General features: G+C 51.8%; 1 protein-coding gene across 1 annotated transcript in view; it reads left to right on the forward strand.

The window, feature by feature from the left end:
• Positions 1-14808, forward strand: part of GTSE1 (G-2 and S-phase expressed 1) — a 35817-nt gene extending 21009 nt beyond the window's left edge. Inside the window, exons 7-12 of the mRNA XM_011984049.1 lie at positions 1090-1162; positions 4762-4980; positions 9474-9675; positions 10158-10367; positions 10847-12549; positions 14184-14808. Coding sequence (XP_011839439.1) covers positions 1090-1162; positions 4762-4980; positions 9474-9675; positions 10158-10367; positions 10847-10930 — 788 coding nt within the window. The 3' untranslated portion in view covers positions 10931-12549; positions 14184-14808. The remainder of the gene's footprint in view (positions 1-1089; positions 1163-4761; positions 4981-9473; positions 9676-10157; positions 10368-10846; positions 12550-14183) is intronic.
• The last annotated feature ends 891 nt before the right edge of the window (positions 14809-15699 follow it).

A 15699-nucleotide genomic window follows, 5' to 3' on the forward strand; every position in this document is an offset into this window, starting at 1 on the left:
AAAAAAAAGGACAGGAGAGAGGAAATGTAAGTGCAGGCAGCCTTTTTGAGGAGATCTGGCTTTAAAGAGGGGCAGGGACGTGGGACAGGAGCTTGGGTGCAGGGGCAGGAGGGCAAGCGTGAGCTTTTTAAGATGGAGGGGCCAGCAGCAGCTGTGATATTGCCAGAGAGTGGGGCTGTCTGTGGGGGCAGCAGCCTGGACCGTTGCCTGGCCTCCTGGAAGCACCTGCAGACAAGAGGTCTCAGCTCCGGGCCCCACCCTTCCCTCTTAGTGCTGGGGTAAGGGGCTCTGAGGGACAGCCTCTTTCCCCATGGCTTCCCAGACATAGCAAGGTGTTCGAAGAGGGTCCTGGTGCCTGAGGCTTTGGAGGCCCCAGAGCACGTGTGCTAATACTCAGGTACACACTGGGATTTTCAAGGAGCCAGTATAGTGGAGGAGGAACCACGGAGCCAGTGTTTGGAGGGGGCGGTGGCGGGACTGGACCTCTGGGGCCTGTGGTGGGCCTTAGCTCAGTAACTGGTGACCCCTTTGCCCTCTGAGCCTACTTTTCATCCCGTTGTGAATATCAGATGAGATCATACACATGGAAATGCTTGTCAACTAAAACAGCACAAACACAATGTAATGAATTATTATTATCCCATTAATGTCATGGTTCAGGAAATGAGGTATGTGGGCTCTGTTGGGCGTGCCTGGGAACCTAAACCCCTGTGGTGTCGTTCCTGTGGGCAAGTGTCTAGCGCGTGCAGGTGCCGTCTGACAAGTCAACTTCACTCTGTGAAAGTCGTGCTCTGCCCTGATGGGATCAACGGCCAGGGTGGGGCGGCGCAGTGAAGAGGGCTCTTACCTTTCGCCCCCACGTCCATCCGTCAGACCGCAGCCTTTGCCTGGGCCAGGGTCCCCATGTAGGGGTGAGTGCCTCTCATGCTCCTGCCTGTGGCAGGGTGGCCCTTTGTGGACCAGTGCCACCTACACTGCAAGTTGGGACAGTGGAGATACTCGGAGAATTGCCCATTTGGTGAAGATCCCCCAACAGTAGTTCTCCCCTGATCGCTTTGCCTGACTGCACTCTTCCTTTCTTGGTCTTAGGTGACTCCCCGGACGGCGCAACACCAAAGCTCTCGCGGGCGCAGCGGCCGCAGTCGTGCACGTCAGTTGGCAGGTGAGTGACGCTGGTCCGCTTCCTCTCTTTATTGCTGTAGAGTGACTCGTGCATCCGCTACCCTCAAGCATTTGGTAACCCTGCAGCCTGGCCTGCACATCTGGCTTCAGTGCCAGTCTCTTGGGTGCAGGCTGAGCTCCTGACCTGTACCAGCCCCTTTTAGATCTACTGCAGACTTAAGACATCTGAGACTTCCGTGATGCAGTACGGCGTTTCCCCGCCCTGAACTGGTGTGGTTGCCACTCCAGGCTGCATAGCAGAAGCCCCTCCAGCACTCTTAGGACTGCCCACGCCCGTGCCCAGCCCGCTCCAGGGGTTCTGATTCGGTTCATCTAGTCTGGAGGCCAGCAGCTGGATTTCCTAAAGCTTCTGGGTGACTGTGACTTGTCCCGCAGTCGAAGAGCACTGGCGTGGCGCCGTGATTCTGACTTGGCTTTGAATCCCGGCTCCACCACTTCCTGGTCTTTGATCCAGTATAAGTTCCCAAATGTTGCTGACCTTTTTCCTCATGTCGAGTAGGGATGGCCCAAGCTCAGCACAGCAGGTACCGCAGACAGTAAGAAAATGTGCAGATGCACACGCAGGAGTTGCTCAGGTAGCAGCCCCACCCCCACCGTCCCCTGAGCCCCGGTGCAGCTCTGTGGACCCTGGCACAGCACAGGAGAGCTCGCACTGGTGCCCTTTAGCCTGTGTGCACCTCAAAGTCTCCTGTGTGGAGCTGGGCAGCAGGAAGGACACTCAGACCCCCCGGACCAGCATGGGGTCCTGGTGCCAGTGTGTGACCAGGCGGGCACTGCTCTGGGCCTTGCTGAGGTGGAGTGGGCAGAGTAAGCCTGGGCTAGGACACCGGAGAGGGTGCTGCTGGCTCTGCCACGGACCAGCCTGGGGCCGCTTGCAAGTCTTTTGATGACTCTGGGCTTTAGTTTCCTCCTGTGTGAGCTCAGGACACGCCTTGCAAGGTCGAACCAGCCAGTCCCTCACGTGCTGCGTGTGGTGCAGTGCTAAGCTGCTGTCCCTCCCACGCATGGTGGTGAAGAGCAAAGACCAGACCCAGGCAGCCACTGGTCACCTCACTTGCCTCTCTGTGCCTCAGTTTCCTCAACTCACCCAGGATTACTTTGAGGATTACATTTGTCAGAATTTTTTCTTTTTTTTTTTTTAATCCAAAATGTGTTTACTGAGATGGTTTCCCACTCATCTTGATTCAGAGTGCTTTTAGTGCCGCTTCCTCCTAAAGGAACATCCTTCTGTAAGCCTTGCTCTTCCTCCTGTAGGCTGGCAGAGGACAGTGGAGCAGCCAACACACAAAACTACCGTTTGTGCACGGCTAAAGACCGTGGTGATTTTATAGCATCCTGGGCATGTCACATCCATGAAGTAGGAATTGGGGCTCTGCACCAGGCGTTTCTTCTTTGTTTCCTCTTCTCTTCTGGGAAGGGATGAAGGAGATCCTTTGCGAGAGGCATGTTCTCGTATGGGTAGGTCGTCACTGCCAGAAAGGAGCCAATTTTTCTTTTCTTTTTTTTTTTTTTTTTTTTTTTTTTTTTTGAGACAGAGTCTCGCTCTGTCGTCCAGGCTGGAGTGCAGTGGCCGGATCTCAGCTCACTGCAAGCTCCGCCTCCCGGGTTCACGCCATTCTCCTGCCTCAGCCTCCCGAGTAGCTGGGACTACAGGTGCACACCAGCACGCACGGCTAATTTTTTGTATTTTTAGTAGAGACGGGGTTTCATCGTGTTAGCCAGGATGGTCTCCATCTCCTGGCCTCATGATCCACCCGCCTCGGCCTCCCAAAGTGCTGGATTACAGGCGTGAGCCACCGCGCCCGGCTGGAATTTTTATTTTCACTGGAATTTGTGGTGGGGCTTCCAGAACTTAGCAATAAAGGGAGGAGGGTGGGGAATCCCAGAACGTGGCAGAGAGCAGCGGCTGGGGGTGACAGCAGTTGCTCTCTGGAGTGATTCTGGTTTTCTCTTGATTTCAGCCTCTCTGCTTTTTTTCCATTTAAATAGGCTAGAGTCAGTCTGTTTTCAGGCTCCTTTTGAAGTATGTTAACAATTGCCCAGAGTAGAGCAACAGACAGGTCTCCCTGGCCTCCTGTGGGGGCCACATGGTGGGATTTCCTTGACTCATTTTATTTTAAAATAATGTATTTGTCCTTTTTGGGTTACTATAACAAACGTTCTATCGACTGCGTAGCTTGAACAACAAACATTTGTTTCTCACAGTTCTGGAGGCTAGAAATCCAAGATCAAGGCACCTGCAGATTTGGTGTCGGGTGAGGGCCTGTTTCCTGATTGACAGATGCCGCCTTCTCTCTGTCCTCACTGGAGTAGGGGTGAACAAGTCTCTTTTATGTTTATTTGTTTATTTGTTTATTTTGGATGGAGTCTTGCTCTGTCACCTGGGCTGGAGTGCGGTGGCGCGATCTCAGCTCACTGCAACCTCCACCTTCTAGGTTCAAGCGATTCTCCTGCCTCAGCTTCCCGAGTAGCTGGGACCACAGGCACATGCCACCACACTCGGCTAATTTTTTGTATTTTTAGTAGAGACAGGATTTCACCATGTTAGCCAGGATGGTCTCGATCTCCTGACCTCGTGATCCACCTGCCTTGGCCTCTCAAAGTGCTGGGATTACAGGCATGAGCCACTGCGCCTGGCCTATGTTTGTTTATTTTTCTGAGACAGGGTCTTGCTCTGTTGCCCAGGCTGGAGTGCAGTAGTGCAATCATGGCTCACTGTAGCCTCCACCTCCTGGGTTCAAGTGATCCTCACACCCCAGCCTCCTGAGTAGCTTGGACCACAGGTATGCACAAGTGTGCCCTCTTTTCTAAGGGCACAAATCTCATTCCTGAGGGCTCTGGCTCCATGACCTGATCTCCTCCTAAAGGCCCCACCTTCTAATGCCATTACCTTAGGGGCTAGGATTTCAGCACATGAATCTGGGGACACAGACATTCAGTCCACAGCAAATGACAGTTGACTCAGCCTCCTCTTCATCAACAGCAACACAAGAAAGCAACAGTTAGGCAAGACCCATGGGTAGCCCGAGCCACAGGTATTGCCAGGGATGTGAGGGGTGTGAGGACCAAGTGCCCAGCTCCCTCTTCACTCATTTGTGTTCACATTTGATTCAGGCAACCTTAAGCCTGGGAATGACTGGGCGTGCAGCGAGACCTGCTCCCCCATTCGCTGGCCCACCAGACAGGCTGCGGCTCTGACTTCCTTATGGCAATATCTATGACACCACCAAAAGATGATTTGCTCAGTCTCTTCAGAACTTCCTGTGAAGTGACATTTAATGGTAGCATCCGTAAAGTGCAGTCACATTTGATCAATTTTCTTTGAGTCGCCTGTGAGGAAGGGCAGTGAAGGCATTCCCAGTGGGAGCCCGAAGCCCACGCCAGGGCGGGTTGGTAGCAGCTCGGAGCCCTGCCCGCCTTGGGGCGCGTCCCGGGAGAGCAGAGCTCACACAGGCTCGCGGGCTCGGCTCTTCTCGGCTGGGACCGAAGCACTCGGCACTGCATTGGCACAGGCTGAATGATTAGGTTTCACTTTTTTTATGTCATCTCAGCTTACGACATTGATGTTGTGTTTGCCAGGGTCCCCGTCCACAGCACCCCAGTTAGACACTCATCTGGGCCAGCACCACAAAGACTGTTGAGCGCACGGCGTGCGTCAGCCTTGCCCACACCTGCCAGGCGGCGCTTCTCTGGCCTTCCACCGATGACCCCCAAAATGATGCCCAGGGCCGTGGCCTCTCCCCTGTGTGTGCCAGCCCGGAGACTTTCCTCTGAGCCCCGCAAGAACTCTGCGATGAGGTAAGAGATGAAGGTGATAATAAGTTGGTCTCAAATTCCTAGGCTTGGTGTCCTAGACATTGACATACCTTTTTCTTGCCTTGCTCCAGGGTTTAGTGAAGTAAATAATACTGGGAAAGTTTTGTTTTCTTTTTTTTTAATTGCAAAGAGAAAATGCAATAGACATGAGCATAGAGGAAAATTAAAGGTATTACAAGGAAATACTGCCTGTAATTATCTGATAATCAATCTGAAAACCTAATGCTTTTCTAAAATTTGCAAATTATTGGCTGGGTGTGGTGACTCACGCCTGTAATCCCAGCACTTTGGGAGGCTGAAGCAGGCAAATTGCCCGAGCTCAGGAGTTTGAGATCAACCTGGGTAACATGGCAAAACCCCATCTCTACAAAAAATACAAAATTAGCCAGGTGTGGTGGCATGCACTGTAGTCCCAGCTGTTTAGGGGGCTGAGGTGGGAGGATCACTTGAGCCCAGGAGGTTGAGGCTGCAGTGAGCTGAGATTGCCCCGTTGCACTCCAGCCTGGGGGACAGAGTGAGACCCCATCTCTAAAAAAATAAATAAAGTAAAATAAAATAAAATAGAATAAAATAAAATAAAATTTATCTAAATTGACCCAAGGACACATGAAGTAAGCCATAGCTGCAGCTCAGAAATAATTAAAGACTAAAAAAGGCACCTGACTCTGATGAAGTCACACCTCAGTCGTGTATAACTTTTGAAACAGATCATGCTGGTGTGTAAAGTTAAATATCTCAGCCGGGCACGGTGGCTCACGCCTGTAATCCCAGCACTTTGGGAGGCCGAAGCGGGGAGATCACGAGGTCAGGAGTTCAAGACCAGCTGGGCCAAGATGGTGAAAGCCCATCTCTACTAAAAATACAAAAAAAATTAGCTGGGTGTGGTGGCGGGCGCCTGTAGTCCCAGCTACTCAGGAGGCTGAGGCAGGAGAATGGCGTGAACCTGGGAGGCAGAGCTTGCAGTGAACTGAGATTGCGCCCCCTGCACTCCAGCCTGGGTGACAGAGCAAGACTCCGTCTCAAAAAAAACCCACAAAAAACACACACAAATAAATTGTTATTTATCTGGAAGAAAATTAAATCTGACCTAACTTACATCATGGAAAAAAAATTCAGATGACTTAGATACTTAAATATAACAAACAAAAGAAGAAAAAAGTTAAACACTGGGAGACTGTGTGAACACGCTAAGTGCAGGAGACCTTTGTCACTGTTAAAAGCCAGGGAGTGAAGAGCCGCCTGCCACCGCCAAGAGTGTTGACATTTAAATCCCCTGTTTTTATTTATGGCTAAAATGACCATAAATGAAGTCAATAGACAAATGGTCGACTATGAAACAACATCGCAGGCAAAGGATATGAATAAGCTCAAATGGTCAACAACCCCTGGGGAGAGACCCAAATTCACTAGTGTCAGGGAAATGCAGTTTATAGTAACTGTGCAAAGGTCTTGATAGACGCATCCACATTCACACTGTCCGGGCAGGAGGCGGGAGGGGGAATCTGAACATTGCTAGTAGAAATGTGCATTGTGATCGTATTTTGTAGAAAGGCATTTGTTGGCCAGGCGTGGTGGCTCACACCTGTAATCCCAGCACTTTGGGAGGCCGAGGCTGGCGGATCACCTGAGGTCAGGAGTTGAAGATCAGCCTGGCCAACATGGTGAAACCCTGTCTCTACTAAAAATATAAAAATTAGCCAGGCATCCTGGTGGGTGCCTGTAATTCCAGCTACAAGGGAGGCTGAGGCAGGAGAATTGCTTGAAACCGGGAGGTGGAGGTTGCAGTGAGCCAAGATCACGCCACTGTACTCCAACCTGGAAGACAGAGCAAGACTCCGTTTCAAAAAAAAAAGCCATTGGCTGATATGTGAAATTTTTCTTTTTTTTTTGCTTTACATGTTCAGAGAAACTGCTCTAGTAACAAACTATAGAGAAATGAGCCCTGACAGTATAGTCTTAACATGTCAAAATTTAACTACACATATACCTCTTTTTTTTTGTTTGTTTTCTGTTTTGCTTTTCTTTTTTTTGAGACGGAGTCTCGCTCTGTCGCCCAGGCTGGAGTGCAGTGGCACGATCTTGGCTCACTACAAGCTCCACCTCCCGGGTTCACGCCATTCTGCCGCCTCAGCCTCCTGAGTAGCTGGGACTACAGGCGCCCGCCACCACGCCTGGCTAATTTATTGTATTTTTAGTACAGATGGGGTTTCACCGTGTTAGCCAGGATGGTCTTGATCTCCTGACTTTGTGATCCATCTGCTTCAGCCTCCCAAAGTGCTGGGATGACAGGCGTGAGCTACCGCGCCCGGCCTATACCTCTGTTAATTACACATACCTCTGAGCTGCCACAGGTGGGAGACTACAGTTCACGTGCAGAGATGTTCATGGTGACAAAGACTGGAAGTCGGCTGGGTGCAGTGGCTCACACCTGTAATCCCAGCACTTTGGGAGGCCAAGGTGGGCGGATCATGAGGTCAGGAGTTCGAGACCAGCCTGGCCAACATGATAAAACCCCATCCTACTAAAAATACATAGCCAGGCGTGGTGGCAGGCACCTGTAATCCCAGCTACTCGGGAGGCTGAGGCAGGAGAGTCATTTGAACCCAGGAGGCAGAGGTTGCAGTGAGCCGGGATCGTGCCATTGTACTCCAGCCTGGGTGACAGGGTGAGACTCCATCTCAAGAGAAAACAAAGACTGGAAGTAAATGACCAGGTAGCCTTTGGGGCATGCATTAGCTTGCACCAGCTGATGTGGACGCATTTCCGGAAGAATTCTTGAGAAAGGATGCAGAAAAGAGAGTTTCGTAAGTACAATTCCACTTTACAAACGAAACTGTGGCTGAGAGTAAAAGCCCTTTGTCTGTTAAAAATATACATACAGGGCCGGGCGCGGTGGCTCAAGCCTGTAATCCCAGCACTTTGGGAGGCCGAAACGGGCGGATCACGAGGTCAGGAAATCGAGACCATCCTGGCTAACACGGTGAAACCCCGTCTCTACTAAACATACAAAAAACTAGCCAGGCGAGGTGGCGGCGCCTGTAGTCCCAGCTACTCGGGAGGCTGAGGCAGGAGAATGGCGTAAACCCAGGAGGTGGAGCTTGCAGTGAGCTGAGATCCGGCCACTGCACTCCAGCCTGGGCGACAGAGCGAGACTCCGTCTCAAAAAAAAAAAAAATACATACAGGCCGAGTGTGGTGGCTCACGCCTGTAATCCCACCACTTTGGGAGGCCGAGGCAGGCAGATCACGAGATCAGGAGTTTGAGAGCAGCCTGGCCAACATGGTGAGACCCTGTCTCTACTAAAAATACAAAAATTAGCTGGGCATGGTAGCAGATACCTGTAGTCCCAGTTACTCGGGAGGCTGAGGCAGGAGAATCGCTTGATCTTGGGAGGCAGAGGTTGGGGTGAGCCAAGATCGCGCCACTGCACTCCAGCCTGTGCGACAGAGACCCTGTCTCCAAAAAATAAATAAATAAATAAACACCATATATAATATCCACGTATTTATACACAAATTACATATTTTTATATATCTTGTATGTTTCTATGTATGTACATCTACTAACAGTAGGTGTTGACCCTGTGTGTATCTATGTAGTTTTATGAAAATGTAGAAGACTCTGGAAGAAAAAATGCTGGCATGTGTGTGTGTTACAGAGGGAGATGGAAAGGCATGGAATACCCACGAGAAAATGAGAAACAAGGCCTCACTAAAAACACCAGATCTGATATGTAAATAGGAATATGTGTTTAACTGTCTTGTATGTTTGTAAGTGTAAATGTAGAAACAAACTTCTGCTTGTTTTGGACTCTTATGAAACCTCTGAAGTATTAAAAAGAAGAAGGTACTCTCTGTTAGTTGATGGACGTGCTGCTTTGCTGGGTTTCCGGAAGGAATTCAGTTTTGTGTGGCAGGTACTCAAGGACCTGTGGGCAGCAGGCAGGCCCAGCAGCGCCCATGCGGGGTCCTGCAGGAGACACCATTGGAGAGCAGGCATGGGCAGCCTGCACCCGGGGCCTCAGCCCTGATCAGGGCACTGGGCAGCAGGGGAGGGGGCATCTGGGGCAGGAGGAGCCGGCTGCATACCCACCTAGGCCTAGGAGGAGCCCCGCACTGGCTGCATGTGTGAAGGAGCTGCCGTGGCTCAAGGAGGGGTCCCCGTGTGTGGTCTGGGCTCCCTTCAGGAGGTGACGGGCGCATTACCTCGTGTTTAGTAACTGGAAAGAAAAGGGCTAACAGCAGGCCCTGGTGATGCTGGACAGGTAAGATTTGTGAGCTGAGAGGAACTGGACAGATCACTGAACCCCTAACATACACAGGAAACCCGGGGTCTGGAGGGTGAAGGCCCTAGAGCCTCCACCCAGGACACTCCACCCAGGACACTGTTCCTCCAGAGTGACCCGATTCCCGGATCAGCCAAGTGAATGAGCATTTTAGATAAATTTCCTCATAAGATTTTTTTCCTTCCCACAGAACTGAACCAACAATGGAGAGCAATAGAAAGGCAGATTCCCGGCCGGTGGACGTGTCCCCTGACGGGGGTTCTCCTCCTTCCTGTGTGCCTCAGGCACTTAACTTTTCTCCAGAGGAAAGCGATACTGTTTTCTCCAAAAGCACCACCACAGAAGCAGCTCGGGAGGAAACCAAGCCGGGTGGAGATGCAGCCCCTAGTGAGGTGGGCAGAGCAGGCGCAACTTGGTTCTATTAGCTGAGATTCCTGGAGGCTGCTCCGGAAGCCCCTGGAACCCAGGGCTGTGGCTGGCGGAGTTCCCTGCCATGCTTCATCCTGGGGCCAGTGCCTCTGTGCCAACCAACCCAAAGGGAGGCAGTCAGGACTTCCAGGCCTCCAGGGGAGGAAAAAGTGACACCTTTGCCCTGTATTTGACTAAGGCAAGGGTCAGGGATCGAAGCTGAGGAAGCAGGAAGCAGGGTGGCAGGAGCTGGTAGCTGTTGGTGGGCGGGTATGGACAGGGAGGTGGGCGACAGTCAGAGAGGCACGGCCTGCCCCACACAGGGCCTGCTTCCACCAAGGCCCCACCTGATTCCTTGGCTTTCCAAACCTCCAGCCCACCTGGAACATGAGCAAAGCACACGTTCTCCCAAGATGGTTGCCAGCAAGATGCTGGACTCTGCTCTTAACCTTGGTTTTGTACCCAGGCTCTTCTTGTAGATATCAAACTGGACCCACTCACCGTCACTCCAGATGCTGCAAGCCAGCCCCTCGTTGACCCCCCTCTCATTGACTTCTGCAATACTCCAGAAGCAAACGTGGCTGTGGGATCTGAAAGCAGGCCTCTGATCGACCTCATGATAAACACTCCAGACATGAATAAAAATGTGGCCAAACCTTCACCGGTGGTGGGACAGGTGAGAAGTGGCAGGTGATTTGTGTTGACTTAGCCCTCGCTGTCCTCAGTTCTGGGTTTGTTCGTCCTCCCAGGGCCATCGTGGGACCCTTGAGAGTGGCTGTTGAGTCTTCTCAGCTACTCACCTCAGGGCAGGACTCACCTTTGGCAGCCTGAGCTTCTCAAAGATCAGCTGCCTCTGAGGTGCCCTGCCAGGACCCTGCCAGCTCTTGTTGGGCAGGGACCGCCTCTCTCCTGCCCATAGACCCCAGGGCCAGATGTGGGACAGAGGAGTGTGCATAATGGGGGCTTGGGTTTCTCCGTGTGTGTCTTGTCTCCTTCCAGCTTCTTAGACGTGGTGGCCCAGAGTGCTTTTCAGTGCACCCGAGCCAGGATGACCGAGCTGTTGTGATGGCCCAGGCAGCCAGTGCTCTGTGTGGGGAGGGGAAGGGAGGCCCCGGCCGGATCCGCACTCACCTCCTCCCCTCTGCTCTCTTCCAGCTCATAGACCTGAGCTCCCCTCTGATCCAGCTGAGCCCTGAGGCTGACAAGGAGAACGTGGATTCCCCACTCCTCAAGTTCTAAGCAGAACCAAATCCTTTGCCTTGAAAGAACAGCCCTAAAGTGGTTTTCAACCCTCAGAAACAAGCTTTAGGCTGGGCACAGTGGCTTACACTTGTAATCCTAGAACTTTTGAGGCCGAGGTGGGCGGATTACTTGAGCCCAGGAGTTCGAGACCAGCCTGGGCAATATAGTGAGACCCCTGTCCCTACAAAAAATAAAAAATTAGCCAGGTGTGGTAGTGCATGCCTGTAGTCGCAACTACTTAGGAGGCTGAAGTGGGAGGATGGCCTGAGCTCAAGGAGGTGGAGGCTGCAGTGAGCTCTGATTGTGCCACTGTACTCTAGCCTGGGCAACAATGTGAGAGCCTATCTTGGGGGGGTGAAAAAAAGAAGCATGTTTTAGTAGAAATTGTATTCGAAAAAGAAAAATAAGCCGAAAGATATTCCCAGTGCTGGAGAGGGTGGGCTGAGGAACTGGGGCCAGCACTGACCACCCAAGGCCCCTGCTGCCGCCTCTGCCCTTCTCGCTGTCACTCTCTGGTCTGGAATGTGAAGTCTCAGTCACTCTAACTGAAGAATTTTCTTTTGAATGTTTTGTATGTAAAATAGCAAGTAGCTATTTTTAAAGTTAAGTTTGTGTAAAAAGTTAAATATTCTAGTTTTACATTAAATTGTAAAATAAATGGATTTATTGAAGCATATCTTGATTTTTAAGCTTATCGTGATTTTCAAGCATACATGACTATTTTTATCACTCTAATCAGTAAGGCTACTATCTAGACTCGAATGCTTTCATACAAGTGAGTTTCAAAAAATTAGTCAATAAAAATTGGTGTCAGTGCAGACCCAGACCCGCCCCCAGATACACTGGTCGCTAGGTCTGGGGCCAGCCCTGGAAGCGGCACTGTTACTAGGCACACAGGTGATTCTGACTCGATGGCCTGAAATGCACACCTTGAGAAAAGGCTGCTCTGGGGAAACGAAGGTATGAGTGGAAAGAGGATGGGCGAGGAGGCCGGGCTTACCTGGATACTAAGGTGACGGGTGGTGTCTGCTGGGCAGGCCTGGGGGAGGACCCCTCAGCTTTGCTCTCAGCAGGGGCCGGAGAGGCTCGGTGGGCAGTGGCAGGAACTGAGTGCCACTGGAAAGCCCATTCCCTTTACTTAAAAAATGAGCTGGCCAGGAAGCCACTACTTTGTGTCCATTTCTCCTGAGGAAACTTCTCACTATCTTGGTTGAGCGGCTTCACGGCTGACACAGCGAGCCAGCGGCCGGACTCTGTATTTCGGACCCTGCTCCAGTGCTCCCTGGATCATACCAGGATCTGCCTCTGTCCACAAAGACGAGGGAAAATGATGACTGTGCTGTGCTCTCTACTTCCTGTGGTTACCGCATGAGGCTAAAGCTGCCACTCGGAACAGCAAGTCCTGTGGCGTCGAGAGCAGGAAGGGGTCGGGTGGCCAGGCGATGCCACGGAAAGACGTCTCGGTGGAAACTGCCATGGTGGGAAGGTGGCGCGCTTGTCACGGCTGAGTTGCTGCGCCTGCAGACCTGCGCCAGAAGCCCTCCACAGGCAGGGCTACTAGGACGAGTGAGTCATGAAGCCAGAGAAGCCGCACTCCACGAGCAGTGACTCCCCAGGCAAGACTTGCAGCCAGTCCTGCGCTGGCCAGAGCCACAGGGCCTGTAGGAATCTCGGCGGCTCCACGTCTCCAGGGCAGCAGGGAATCCCAGGGGCCCGGTAGTGACACAGCAAGGTCCTCAGGGAGCCTCTGGTCTGGCCCTCATTTCCCAGGGGTAGAAAAGGAAATCTGGGCCGGGCGCGATGGCTCAAGCCTGTAATCCCAGCACTTTGGGAGGCCGAGACGGGCGGATCACGAGGTGAGGAGATCGAGACCATCCTGGCTAACACGGTGAAACCCCATCTCTACTAAAAAATACAAAAAACTAGCCAGGCAAGGTAGTGGGCGCCTGTAGTTCCAGCTACTCAGGAGGCTGAGCCAGGAGAATGGCGTGAACCCGGGAGGCGGAGTTTGCAGTGAGCTGAGATACGGCCACTGCACTCCAGCCTGGGCGACACAGTGAGACTCTGTCTCAAAAAAAAAAAAAAAAGAAAAGGAAATCTGAAATCGGATTAAACCATGCAGCAAATATTTACTGAGGCTCTGCTATGGGTCAGGCTGTTTTCTGCTGGGGGGCAGCGCTCAGGTACCCCTTCCCTCTTGGGGCTTCCCGCTTGGTAGAGGAGGGAGATGTTCAGCTCCCAGCCCATTTGTAACCAAGCTGTGCCTTGGTTGTCTCCATTCAGGCCCTGGGGGTGAGCCGAGCCTTTGGCCTGTGGCCCCAATCCTGCTGCTGGGGCTCCTCCCCACTGTGCCCTTCCCCTCCCTGCTGAGGCCTCGGTGCAGCCAGGCTCTCCTTGGTTCCCAGGCTGGACAGAGTGATCTGACTTTAACTCTTTTCAGACAGACGGGAAGAGGGCCCTAGGAGCAGGAGCTGGACAGAGCAGAGCTGCTCCTGTCCTGAAGCTCCAGGCCTGTTCCTTTCTGTCTGGGTCTTTCCACTGGGCTTTTCCTGCCGAAGCTGCCCAGTCTCAGCACCCCCACTCCCTTCCTCACCTAGTGCCCAGGCCCTTGGTCCAACCCTCAGAGGTCTCCGGGTGGGAAGATGCAGTTAGCTGGGGACTGAAGGACTCCATGACCCCAGGAGGGCCAACCCCTTTCTCCACCTCGGCTGCCGCTGGAGGGCCACCCTTCCAGGTTCAAGAGGTCCAACTTCATGGGATTTTTACCACATTTCATTAATTTTGTGGAGCAAATGTCTTCCCATTTTATAGCTCTGAAATCCACGTCTCTGACATTGCTGTTGGCAGGCGGCACCTGGGACGTCGTCATCCTGCCCATAGCTGGCCTGTATCAGACCTGAGTGATACACAGGGGCCTCTTGGAGCTACAGAGTAACTAAAATACCATATAGTTCACCAGAAAGCAGAAAATAGGTGAGCATGGATCTCAGCCACTTTGTGGGTTGGTTGCAACTGGGACTCAACCTGCCATAACCTTAGGTCAGCCTGCCACACCCAAGGAGGGCCTGCCCCTACACCCAGACTCAAGTTTAGACACAGCCTAAACGTGTACCTCTACATCTGCACAAGCTCAGGTGCCCAGATACTGGATTTCCTTCTCTCTTCCGGGAAATGCAAAATGAAATTGCCTTCCTGTTGGGTATTTTCCTGATCCTTTATTCTGAAAAAGTGGTCATCCTTTTCCCCACAGGCCCTGTGACCTCTTCCTCCTGTCTTGCAGCTCACTGTGTACCTCCTCCTGGCACCAGTGCCCAGTGCTCTCCTATTGGTAGTTCCTGCTTCTCTTCTTGGAAATTCCTCGTGGGCCTCGAGATCTTTACCTTATAACAGTTCTGTTGAATTTCACCCTGGCAATGTAAATCGATAGCTTATCTTCACAGATGCCAGACAAAGGACAGAACTCACCGTCAACCCTCTGCTCACCTGAGACAAATGCATGTCTGATTGCTTCCTCTGCCCTATCTATGTAAAAATGCAGATTCACTGAGCCAGACTAAGGCATAAATGACTGTTCCTCTACCTGCCTCTCATATGGAAATTGTGTATTCAGTGAAAGGCTGATCAAAGACCCAAAATACTGCAACAGTTTATATCTTATCTACCTATGACCTGGGAGCTGCCCACCGCCCCTAGTTGCTCTGCCTTTTCCGAGAGAACCAGGGTACATCTTACATGTATTAATCGATGTCTTGTGTCTCCCTAATATCTAAGCAAGCTGTGCCTCGACCACCTTGGGCACATGTCCTCAGGACATCATCCTGAGGCTGTGTCACAGGCACGTCCTTAACCTTGGCAAAATCAAGTTTCTAAATTGAGACCGTCTCAGGTACTTTGGGTTCGTACCACAAGGAAGGGTTCTCATGCATATGTGCCTAATAATAACAACTATCACAGAGGACTGCAAAAACCACAACCTTTACACAAAGGCTATTGCAACCTTACTCAAAAAAAAAAAAAAAACAAAAACAAAAACAAACTTCTGTTGCAAGGACATCTGCCCAGCAACTGCCTGTCCAACCCTGGACTGGTGTCACCCTTATTGATCCTTGTAGTCAAAGAATTATCTCAAAACAATGATGTGATCCTCATTTTCCCTTTAAAAACCTTTGTCTTCCTAGGCTGGGCACGGTGGCTCACACCTGTAATCCTAGCACTTTGGGAGGCCGAGGCGGGCAGATCACAAGGTCAAAAGATCGAGACCATCCTGGCCAACATGGTGAAATGCCGTCTCTACTAAAAATACAAAAATTAGCTGGGCGTGGTGGCGTGTGCCTGTAATCTCAGCTACTCGGGAGGCTGAGGCAGGAGAATCGCTTAAACCCAGGAGGCAGAGGTTGCAATGAGCTGAGATTGTGCCACTGCACTCCAGCCTGGTGACCGAGCGAGACTCCGTCTCAAAAAAATAAATAACTAGGCCAGGCATGGTGGCTCATGCCTGTAATCCCAGCACTTTGGGAGACCGAGGCGGGCAGATCACAAGGTCGGGAGATCGAGACCATCCTGGCTAACATGGTGAAACCCCATCTCTACTAAGAAAAACACCAAAAATTAGCCAGGCGTGGTGGCAGGCGCCTCTAGTCCCAGCTACTCGGGAGGCTGAGGCAGGAGAATAGAGTGAACCCGGGAGGCAGAACTTGCAGTGAGCCAAGATCACGCCACTGCACTCCAGCCTGGGCAACAGGGCGAAACTCCATCTCAAAAAAAAA

Source organism: Mandrillus leucophaeus, unplaced genomic scaffold (genome assembly GCF_000951045.1).
Source record: "Mandrillus leucophaeus isolate KB7577 unplaced genomic scaffold, Mleu.le_1.0 Scaffold26, whole genome shotgun sequence".
In the NCBI taxonomy this organism is placed as follows: Eukaryota; Metazoa; Chordata; class Mammalia; order Primates; family Cercopithecidae; genus Mandrillus; species Mandrillus leucophaeus.